This window comes from Sus scrofa, chromosome 11 (assembly GCF_000003025.6).
Source record: "Sus scrofa isolate TJ Tabasco breed Duroc chromosome 11, Sscrofa11.1, whole genome shotgun sequence".
In the NCBI taxonomy this organism is placed as follows: Eukaryota; Metazoa; Chordata; class Mammalia; order Artiodactyla; family Suidae; genus Sus; species Sus scrofa.
Window position 1 is genome coordinate 64,943,541 of NC_010453.5, and position 12,005 is coordinate 64,955,545.

The 12,005-nt window shown below is 44.0% G+C and overlaps 1 protein-coding gene across 1 annotated transcript in view; it reads right to left on the reverse strand.

Moving 5' to 3' along the window:
- Nucleotides 1-12,005, reverse strand: part of LOC100738425 (multidrug resistance-associated protein 4) — a 135,616-nt gene that overhangs the window by 82,472 nt on the left and 41,139 nt on the right. Inside the window, exon 13 of the mRNA XM_021065400.1 lies at nucleotides 22-107. Coding sequence (XP_020921059.1) covers nucleotides 22-107 — 86 coding nt within the window. The remainder of the gene's footprint in view (nucleotides 1-21; nucleotides 108-12,005) is intronic.

The window sequence follows — 12,005 nt, forward strand, 5'->3', positions numbered from 1 at the left end:
GGCTGCGGAAACGTCCTTTACCTTGCGAGGCTGATGCGGGCTTTCTGCCCTGCGCTCAGTGGGGTTCCACGGTCTCCAACCACAGTTTGATCCCCAGCCTCCAAAAGCTACAAATCCCACACAGAGATAGAAAAGGGGAAAAGGACAAGATTTAAAATGTGTTCTCCTGTCATCCTAAACTTTTAGCATCAATCCTTCATACAAGTAATTGATCGTGTATATTTCGTACTGACTAAACTGTAACCTTGAACATTAAAAAAAGTATTCTCAGTTTGTTTTGTTTTCATTCTATAGATTTTCACACCATTTATGCATTTGACGATTTTAATAGATATTCATTGAGGACTGACTATATGTCAGACATTGTTCTGGGCACAGTGAATTCAGCCATGAGGAAACTAAGTCTCTGGAGTTTCCTCCATGGCGGGAGATGGACAACATGGAAAATTAACACGAGTACAAGCACTAAGCACCAGGAGAAAAAGGAGGCGGGCTTGGGGGACAGAGAGGAAAGGGGGGAGAGTGTGCCTACACTGGGGTCAGGAAGGGCTCAGCTCACAGAGGGTTTGAGCAGATCTCAGAGGGTGGAGGGGGCTCCCCAGACCTGGAGAGGGTGATCCACACAAAGGAAGGAGCCAGTGCAAAGGCCATGGGGCAGACGCCCAAGGTTTTCCAAGACAAGCAAGGACCAGGAGAGCTGGAGCCGAGCACACCTGAGGGGAGTGAGGGCAGACAGAGCAGAAGGAGCCCTGGTGTCATGCCCAGGAAAGGGGGGGTGGGGAGGACGACATGGCCTGAGGGGTTAAAGGAACCAGTCCTGCCTCTTTGAGGAGTGGAGAGATGGCGTCACACTCCAGACACATCTCGAAGGTGGCATCTGTGAGACCTGCTGACAGGCGGGTGTGGGTTGCAGGAGAAGAGGAGGCCTGTGCTGTGTGGGGGTGAGGAAGGGGAAGGATGGGGTCCCACTTACTGAGCTGGGGAAGACGGTGGATGCAGGTTTGGGAGACTCTGGTTGTGGACAAGCTGTGATGACCTCTAGGTAACATCACTGTGAAGCAGGATGTGCAAGTGTGAAGGTCTGTGCTAGAGGCACCAGTGTGAGGGCTGGTGGCACAGGCTGGTGAAGGTATAGGTTTATTTTATCAGGGAATGAGTGTGGCTTAAACTGGCCATTTTGCTGACTCGGTCTCAGCTTCCCACTTTCAGAGAAGGGACAACACCTGACCCGTGTCTTCACAGTGATACTGAATCCAAGTGACAGAGTGACAGACAAGCTCTGTACAAGAAATGGGGGAAGTTCTCGTTGTGGCTCCGTGGAAGCAAATCTGACTGGTATTCATGAGGACACAGGTTCAATCCCTGGCCTTGCTCAGTGGTTAAGGATCCAGCATTGCCGTGAGCCCTGGTGTAGGTCGCTTATGTAGCCTGGACCCTGAATTGCTGTGCCTGAGGTATGGACTGGTAGCTGCATCTCCGATTCAACCCCTAGCCTGGGAACTTCCATATGCCGTGTGTGTGGCCCTAAAAAAAAAGAAGAAGAAGAAGAAGAAAAGAAATGCGGACAGGCAGAAGGATCAGGCTGGGCAGGAAAAACAAGAGGGAAAGACAAAGTCTGTTTGAAGGACACTGAGCAGATCAGCTGGACTAAGTAGGTGCTGGTCTGTGGGAGCAGGAAGAACTCAAGACTGAGAAGGATGGGAAGTTGTGTTTCTTTTTCCCCGACCCAAAGCACGCAGAAGTTCCTGGGCCAGGAATGAAGCTGAGCCACAGCAATGACAAGGAATAATATTTAACAACTAGGCCACCAGGGAACTCAGAAGGATATGAAGTTTTGACTCAAGGATCTGAGAATCTATCAAAAGTTATATTTAACTATTATTGAAGAAGTAAATAGACCAGAGTACCCGGGAGAAAAAAAAGAAAAGATGAGAAGAACACCCCCAAAAGACAAGTTAACAATCGGTTGAAGTTACACAGTATCATATTAGTAACCTTTGAGGGCCTATAGTTATCACCTGGTACAGAAGTTCCCATCATGGCTCAGCAGTGAACGAACCCAGCTAGTATCCATGGGACATGGGTTCAATCCGTAACTTCAGTAAGTGGGTTAAGGATCCAGCGTTGCCGTGGCTGTGATGTAGGCTGGCAGCTACAGCTCTGATTCTACCCCTAGCCTGGAAACTTCTATATGCCATGTGTGCAGCCCTAAAAAGATTAAAAAAAAATCAACTGGTACAGACAAGCAGAGTTTGGGGGGAGTTTGTTATCCACTAAGCCCCGCAGGCATCAACCTAGGATGCACAGCAGGACCTTTCTGCAGATGGAGCCCTCATTTCTCTGTCTGTACTTTAGCAAATGTCTGGGGAGAAAGGAAGTGACACACTGGGGACTCCAGGATAAACACGTCCTTTGCTCTCCCTAAAGAAAAGTCTCATTTTCCTCTTCTACACAAAGTGCGGCAGAAACCAGCGTCACTGAACTCAAGGATGCTGTGAGAATCAAAAGCAGTCTGTCATCAGCCTCCATAAAAGGAAAATGGACAGGAACTGACTGTAACTTGCACTGGTCACTGGATGCTTATTTTCTCAATGAACCATAGTGGGACCCCAGTCGCAGGGGGAATCACAACATGCACATCACAAGACCACAAGAAGAGAGAAACTGTCCCATCATAACCCTCCCTGACAGCCACAAAGACATGCAGCCACGCATGGGTTGACTGCAAACTCTAAGCTTTAACAGGGGGCATCAAACTGAAAGGCAGCAATTACTCTTGTGAAAATCCATCATTTATTTCACCTTCTTTCTTTGTTGAGCTCAGAAATTAATACCATCTCTTGCTTCTCATTTTCATGAGAAAAAATAAGCCATTTTAAGACAGATTCCCAGCTACACACACACACACACACACACATATATACATTGTTTACTCAGCCTCTGTTTCACTGTTAATAGCTCTTGCAAACTGTTCTGCTTTTTTTTTTAATTTATCATGTGACTTTTTAATTTAATTTTTATTTTATATTGGGGTGTAGTTGATGTACAGGGTTGTTAGTTTCAGGTGCATAATTGTATGTATATATATAGCCATTCTTTCTCAGATTATTTTCCCATGTAGGTTATTACAGAATAGAGTGGAGTTCCCTGTGCTGTACCGTAGGTCCTTTTGCTTATCTACTTTATATATAGTAGTGTGACACTTTTATGTGTCCTAGTGGGTGTGAAATGATAGCTCAGTGTGGTTTGGATTTGCATTTCCCTAATATCTAATGCTATTGAACATTTTTTTATGTGCTTATTGGCCATTTGTATATCTTTGGTGGAATGTCTATGCAGGTCCTTTGCCTGAGTTTTAATTGGGTTCCTTCAGTTCTTATTTATTGTTTTTATTGAGTTGTAAGAGGTCTTTATATAGGCTGGATGAGTCTCATCAATTATATGATTTGCAAATCCCATTCTGTAGATTGTGTTTTCACTTTTTTTTTTTGTCTGTGCCCATGGCATATCAAAGTTCCCAGATAGAACCTATGCCACAGCACTGACCCAAGCTGCTGCAGTGGCATCACAAGATCCTTAACCCACTGTGCCACAAGAGAACTCTTCTTTTTACTTTCTTGATAGTGTCCTTTTGGTTTTTTTTTTTTTTTTTTTTTTTCCCACTGTACAGCAAGGGGGTCAGGTTATCCTTAGATGTATATATTGCAGTTACAGTTTTTTCCCCCACCCTTTCTTCTGTTGCGACATGAGTATCTAGACATAGTTCTCAATGCTATTCAGCAGGATCTCCTTGTAAATCTATTCTAAGTTGTGCCTGATAAGCCCAAGCTCCCGATCCCTCCCACTCCCTCCCCCTCCCATCAGGCAAGTCTCATCTCCAAGTCCATGATTTTCTTTTTTGAAGAGATGTTCATTTGTTCTGGATATTAGATGCCAGTTATAAGTGATATCATATGGTATTTGTCTTTGTCTTTCTGGCTCATTTCACTCAGTATGAGATTCTCTAGTTCCATCCATGTTGCTGCAAATGGCATGATGTCATCCTTTTTTATGGCTGAGTAGTATTCCATTGTGTATATAGACAACATCTTCCGAATCCAATCCTCTGTCGATGGACATTTAGGTTGTTTCCATGTCCTGGCTATTGTGAATAGTGCTGCAATGAACATGTGGGTGCATGTGTCTCTTTTAAGTAGAGCTTTGTCCGGATAGATGCCCAAGAGTGGGATTGCAGGGTCATATGGAAGTTCTATGGATAGATTTCTAAGGTATCTCCAGACTGTTCTCCATAGTGGCTGTACCAGTTTACATTCCCACCAGCAGTGCAGGAGGGTTCCCTTTTCTCCACAGCCCCTCCAGCACTTGCCATTTGTGAATTTATTGTGATGGCCATTCTGACTGGTGTGAGGTGGTATCTCATGGTAGTTTTGATTTGCATTTCTCTTATAGTCAGCAATATTGAGCATTTTTTCATGTGTTTGTTGGTCATCTGTATATCTTCTTTGGAGAACAGTCTATTCAGGTCTTTTGCCCATTTTTCCATTGATTGATTGGCTTTTTTGCTGTTGGGTTGTATAAGTTGTTTATATATTCTAGAGACTAAGCCCTTGTCAGTTGCATCCTTTGAAACTGTTTTCTCCCATTCTGTAAGTTGTCTTTTTGTTTTCTTTTGGGTTTCCTTTGCTGTGCAAAAGCTTTTCAGTTTGATTAGGTCCGTGGGTTTATTTTTGCTCTAATTTCTATTGTTTTGGGAGACTGACCTGAGAAAATATTCATGATGTTGATGTCAGAGAGTGTTTTGCCTATGTTTTCTTCTAGGAGTTTGATGGTGTCCTGTCGTATATTTAAGTCTTTCAGCCATTTGGAGTTTATTTTTGGGCATGGTGTAAGGGTGTGTTCTAGTCTCGTTGCTTTGCATGCAGCTGTCCAGGTTTCCCAGCAATGCTTGCTGAATAGACTTTCTTTTTCCCATTTTATGTTCTTGCCTCCCTTGTCAAAGATTAATTGACCATAGGTGTCAGGGTTTATTTCCGGATTCTCTATTCTGTTCCATCGGTCTGTCTGTCTGTTTTGATACCAGTACCACACTGTTTTGATGACTGCGGCTTTGTAGTATTTCTTGAAGTCTGGGAGAGTTATGCCTCCTGCTTGGTTTTTGTTTCTCAGGATTGCTTTGGCAATTCTGGGTCTTTTGTTGTTCCATATAAATTTTTGGATTGTTTGTTCTAGTTCTGTGAAAAATGTCATGGGTAATTTGATAGGGATTGCATTGAATCTATAGATTGCTTTGGGTAGTATGGCCATTTTCACAATATTGATTTTTCCAATCCAGGAACATGGAATATCTTTCCATTTCTTTACATCTTCTTTGATTTCTTTGATTAAAGTTTTATAGTTCTCGGCCTATAGGTCCTTTACCTCTTTGGTCAGGTGTATTCCGAGGTATTTGATTTTGTGAGGTACAATTTTAAAAGGTATCGTATTTTTGTATTCCTTTTCTAATGTTTCATTGCTGGTATACAGAAATGCCACTGACTTCTGAATGTTAATCTTATATCCTACCACTTTGCTGAATTTATTCATCAGTTCAAGGAGTTTTGGGGTTGAGTCCTTAGGGTTTTCTAGGTATAGTATCATGTCATCTGCATACAGTGACAGTTTTATCTCTTCTCTTCCTATATGGATGCCTTTTATTTCTTTGGTTTGTCTAATTGCTGTGGCTAAGACTTCCAAAACGATGTTGAAGAGCAGTGGTGAGAGTGGGCATCCCTGTCTTGTTCCAGAGTTGAGTGAGAAGGCTTTCAGTTTTTCCCCATTGAGGATTATATTTGCTGTGGGTTTCTCATACATGGCTTTGATTATATTCAGGAATGTTCCCTCTATACCCACTTTGGCGAGGGTCTTGATCATGAATGGATGTTGAACTTTGTCAAATGCTTTTTCTGCGTCTATTGAGATGATCATATGATTTTTGACTTTTTTTTGTTAATGTGGTGTATGATGCTGATTGATTTGCGTATGTTGAACCATCCTTGTGAACCTGGGATGAACCCAACCTGGTCATGGTGTATAATTTTTTTGATATGTTGTTGGATTCGGTTGGCTAAGATTTTGTTGAGAATTTTTGCATCTATATTCATCAATGATATTGGGCAATAGTTTTCTTTTTTGGTGGTATCTCTGTCTGGTTTTGGAATGAGGGTGATGGTGGCCTCATAGAATGTCTTTGGGAGTATTCCTGCTTCTTCAACCTTTTGAAAGAGTTTAAGGAGGATGGGCACCAATTCCTCTTTATATGTTTGATAGAATTCACCTGTGAAGCCATCTGGTCCTGGACTTTTATTTGTAGGGAGTGATTTTATGACCTCTTCAATTTCATTTCTAGTGATCGGTCTGTTCAGTTGGTCTGTTTCTACTTGATTCAGTTTTGCCAGGCTGTAAGATTCTAGAAAATTGTCCATTTCTTCTAGATTGTCAAACTTGTTGCCATACAGTTGTTCATAGTATTCTCTTATGGTTTTTTGTATTTCTGCTGTATCCGTTGTGATTTCTCCTTTTTTATTTCTAATTTTGGTTATTTGGGTTCTTTCCTCTTCTTAGTGAGTCTGGCCAGGGGTTTGTCAATTTTGTTCACCTTTTCAAAGAACCAGCTCTTGGTTTTATTAATTTTCTCTATTGTTTTTTGACTCTCTATTTTACTGGTTTCTTCAATGATCTTTATAATTTCCTTCCTTCTGCTGACTTTAGGCCTTTTTTGTTCTTCTTTTTCTAATTCATTTAGGTGGAGGGTTAAGTTGTCAATTTGGGATCTTTCTTCTTTTTTGAGAAAGGCCTGGATTGCTATAAATTTCCCTCTGAGCACTGCTTTCGCAGCATCCCATCGATTTTGAGAGGTTGTGTCTTCATTATCATTTGTTTCAAGGTAGTTTTTAATTTCCTTCTTGATTTCCTCATTGACCCATTGGTTTTTTAGTAGCATGTTGTTTAGTCTCCATGGAGTAGGTTTTTTCTCTTTCCTTTTCCCATGGTTGATTTCTAATTTCATGGCATTGTGGTCAGAGAAGATACTTGAGATGATTTCTATGCTCCTAAATTTATTGAGACTCGCTTTGTGTCCCAATATGTGGTCGATTCTTGAGAATGTTCCATGAGCATTTGAGAAGAATGTGTATTCTGCTTTTTTTGGATGTAGTGTCCTGAAGATATCAATGAAGTCTAACTTTTCTATTGTTTCCTTTAGGATCTCTGTTGCTTTGTTGGTTTTCTGTCTAGAGGATCTGTCCATTGATGTGAGGGGGGTATTAAGGTCTCCTACTATGATTGTATTCTCATCCATATCTCCCTTTATGTCTGTTAATATTTGTTGTATGTATCTGGGTGCTCCTGTATTTGGGGCATATATGTTGACGATAGTAACATCCTCTCCTTGGATGGATCCCTTAATCATTAAGTAGTGTCCTTCTTTGTCTTTCTTTATGTCTTTTGTTTTAAAGTCTATTTTGTCTGATATGAGCGTTGTGACTCCTGCTTTTCTGTCATGTCTATTGGCGTGAAATACTTTTCCCCACCCTTTCACTTTCAATCTATATGTATCTTTTGTCCTAAGGTGAGTTTCTTGTAGGCAGCATATTGAAGGTTTTTGCCTTTTTCTCCACTCAGCCACTCTGTGTCTTTTGATCAGGGCATTCAGTCCATTGACATTTAAGGTGATAATTGATAGATGATTATTTATTGCCATTTTGAACCTCTTGTTCCAGTTGATTCTATGGTTCTCCATTCTTCCTTTCTTTCTTTTTTTTTTTTTTTTTTTTTTTTGGTTGGATGGTCTCCTGTTGTTATCTGCTTGAGTGTATTTTTTTTTCATTTTTTGCAAATGCAATATTTGGTTTTGGCTTGTGGTTGCCCTGTTTTTTAAGTATGCTAACCCCTTCCCATAATTGTGTGTTTTAGCCTGATGGTCCTGTAAGTTCAAACACTTCATTACTGTATTAAAATTAAGAAGAGAGACATACATATAAACAAAAAGGGTTATTTACCTCCTGACATCCCTTGCCCACATTTTATGGTTTTGATGACTCTTTTTTATTTTTTCCTTTTTAATTTTATTTTGTTTGAAGCATGTTCATGATTAAATCTGTATGCTGGCTTATTTGAGTGACTGCTCTCTGATTGCGGTTTCCTCAGTCCTAGTTCTTCCTCTTCTTCTTCTTTTTTTTTTTTCTTTTCTTTTTTCTTCCCTTTCCTTCCTTTCTTTTTGGTTTAGAGAAGCCCTTTCAATATTTCCTTTAACCTGGGTTTTGTGTTGCTGTATTCTTTAAGTTTTTGTTTGTTGGGAAAAATTTTTATTTCCCCTTCTATTTTAAATGATATTCTTGCTGGATAGAGTATTCTAGGTTGCATATTTTTTCCTTTGAGCACTTTAAATATCTCTTGCCATTCCCTCCTGGCCTGTAGTGTTTCTGTAGAGAAATCAGCTGATATTCTTATGGGGGTTCCCTTGTAGGTAACATTCTGGTTTTCTCTTGCTGCCTTTAGGATCCTCTCTTTATCACTAACTTTTGCCATTTTTATTATGATGTGTCTTGGTGTGGGTCTGTTTGGGTTCAGTTTGTTTGGGGCCCTCTGTGCTTCTTGTATCTTGAATCCAGTATCCTTTAGATTTGGGAAGTTTCCAGCAATAATTTCTTCAAATATATTTTCCATTCCCTTATCTTTTTCTACTCCTTCTGGAATTCCTATTATGCGTAGATTGGCCCGCTTTATATTATCCCATAGGTCTCTTATATTGCTTTCCAGTTTTTTGATTCAGTTTTCTGTCTGTTGACCAGATTGAGTGATTTCCATTATTCTATCTTCCATATCACTGATTCGTTCTTCTGCATTATTCATTCTGGTTTTGACTGCCCTTAGTTCAGTTTGCATCTCTGCAAATGAATGTTCTAGTTTTTCTTGGCTCCTCCTTATATTTTCTAGTTCCTTTCTGAGGGTATCTGCATTACTGTTCATATCTTCTCTTAATTCCTTCAGTATTTTCAGTATTTCTCTTTTGAACTCCAGGTCTGTCTGACTGCAGAGATCTGTTTCATTGCTGACTGTTTTAGGTGAGTTCTCCTGTTGGTTTGACTGGGGGTGGTTTCTCAGCTTCTTCATCTTGCTTGTTGTTTTCTTTCTCCTGAGGGAGTTGTACTCTCCGTGATCGGGCAGTGTTTGCCTTGTCACTGCTGTGGAATATTTCCTGAGGGCTGGCGTTGTTGGTCAATCTTTTTTGAGGCAGTGGCTTTTCTGGAGTGTTGATGGGGCTAACAGTGTTTCTTTGAAACAAAGGAGGACTTCCTGAGGGCAGACAGGACTGGGAGGTCCACCCCACGATGGTAACAGATTTCACTTGGTCATGCAGAGCTTGCTCTGGTGTTTTTAGGCTGTGGGGTTCTTGCAGGGAGTTGGCGGTGTTGGGCAGCTGCTCTTCAGGGGTGCATCACCCCCTGGGGGCTGGAGCAGCTATCTGGGTCACTGAGAACCTAAGAGGCTCTTCCCTAGGGTAGCCCAACTCAGAAGGACAGCCTGAGAATGTATGCGGATCTTTTCACAGTCTGGCCGAGCTTGTTGCAGCTTTTCTGGGCTGCAGGGGCTCCTCCAGGGGGCTGGTGGTGCTGAGCAGTTATTTCACGGGAGTGGGGCACCCCCTGGGTGCTTGGGCGGGTAGCAGGGCCGTTGGAAACTGAAGAGGCTCCTCCCCGGGGCAACCCACCTCAGAAAAACCGTCCGAGAATTAGGCCGATCTATTCACAGCCTGGCTAAGCTTGTTCTAGCTTTTCTGGGCTGCAGGCCTTTTCTCGGGGGCTGGTGCTGTTTGGTGCTGCTCTGCGGAAGTGTAGCCCCTCCAAAGGGCAAGCAGGCCTGTGCAGGGACAGCCCCTGCGGTGGTAGGCTTCAGGCAATTGTTGAGGCCAGCCCTCCTGGATGGCAGGCAGCCCCAGGTCCGTGAGAGCGTAGGGCGTGGCGGGGGTGGGGGGAGGGGATGCACTGGGAAGCACAGTTTTCAGCTAGCTAGCGGGCCTGTAAGCTTGCTGTGGGGTGGGGGGTATTCTATGGGGACCCACCCCTTTTTTTCTCCCCTCCCCAGCTCGGGCGCAGACCAGGCTCTTCTCCCAGGTTCCCTCTGATGTGGCTTTCCACTTCCCCGCCCCTGGAGTATTGCTCCCTTCCTCTGGGACAGCTTCGTTTTCTAGTCTCCCAGGCAGTCTCTACCCGTCAAATGGTTTCTAGACCTCCCAAGCAGTTTCCACTCTGCCCCGCCCCCCTAGCCCAGGGACTAATCTCTGGAGCCGAGTTCTCGGTGCCCAGCCCCCACCCAGGCGGCGCCCCCCGGCCCTTTCTCGGGGACTAACCTTCAGAGGCGAGGTCTCGGTGCCCAGCCCCCCCCCCCAGGCGTCCCCCGGCCCTTTCTCAGGGATTAACCTTCGGAGGCAAGGTCTAGGTGTTCAGCCCCCACCCAGGCGTCCCCCGGCCCCCTCTCGGGGACTAACCTTCAGAGGCGAGGTCTTGGTGCCCAGCCCCCACCCAGGCGTCTCAATTTTTGGTGACTGTGCCCGTAGTTCAGATGGTCCGTTGGGTTCTTGATGGGCTTTTCCATACTCCAACTTACTGCTACACTCTTCTCTGCATCTGGAGATTCCTCCGGTCCGTTTGATCTTTCGCCCGGTAGGTGACTTTCCAGGGTGCGGGATCCCTTTCTCCTCCGCAGTTCCCTTTCGGGAGCGCCCGTCCCGCTCGGATTCACCTTCTCTCACTCTCCTCTTTTCTCCCGTTCTGCCTAATAATGTCACGAATTTCTTGCCATTATTGGAGTTTAGGTTCCTCTGCCAGCGATTGGTTGCTGTTCTGTGCGAGTCATTTCTTCTGTAGATGTGCTTTTTTTGTTGTGTTTGTGGGAGAAGGCGAGCGTGTCCCCTACTCCTCCACCATCTTGTCCTCCCTCTGATAGTGTCCACCAGCAGCTGCTTCTTTTCAACCTGGTTTCCCTTTTTTTTTTTTTTTTTTGACGTTTGCATTGAGTTGTCTTATAACAGGAGGCCTGATAAGGAACACAGTGCTGCCCTGACTAACCAGGAGAATTTGGGAGGGGCTGATAAACCTCCCAGAATCCTTGGTGCTGGAATCCACCTTGGCTAAGAGATACCCTCCACCAAGAAGGACCCTGAGTCAGACCAAGTTCGGGCCGAGTAGGATGACTGGCCAGAGACAACTGGACATTAACCCCATGTCCATAAACCCTGAGGCTGTGAGCCACATGGCAGAGCTGTTCTCCTGGGTTCCCTTAGCCTCCTGCTCTCCGCCCAGGAGCCCCTTCCCAATAAAATGTCTTGCTCTGTCAGCACATGTGTCTCCTCAGACATTCACTTCTGAGCATTAGGAGCCCACTCCTGGGCCCTGGAAGGGGGTCCGCTTCCTGCAACAGGACGGTCAGCTGTCAAATGGAACAATTGGAACATGAACCAAGCTCATGTTGAAAGGATGAAAATGCAGCCTAACTCTCCAAGACCCCAAGAAGGTAGTAAAGAGCCCTAACTCCAGCTTCCTAAAAAGCCCTAGATGCCCCCGAATTCCAGACCCTGCTCCCTGCCAGTAAATAGGTAGAAGGTCACACTTCTTGCTGTTCCAGGGCCTGCTCTCTGTATGAAACTAGGTGAAAGGACGTAAAATAGGCCCTTGAGTGCGTGATCCTGGCCTAAGTAAGATAACAGGAAATGAGTTGACTAATTGCTTATCTGGATTCTGTAAGACTGCTGGTGCCATAGAAGAAATGATTACACATTGAAAGCCCTAGTGACCTATCTCAACTGCAATCTGTCACTCTGCCCAGGAGCCCGCGCAAATGCGGACCTCCGGAACTGTAGAAGAATGATTGGTCCATGGAGCGCGGGCTCTCGATGTTTTAAAATGATTGGTTTGCGAAGCGCGGGCTTTGTTGTGAACCCCATAAAAGCTGTCCCGATTCCGCATTCG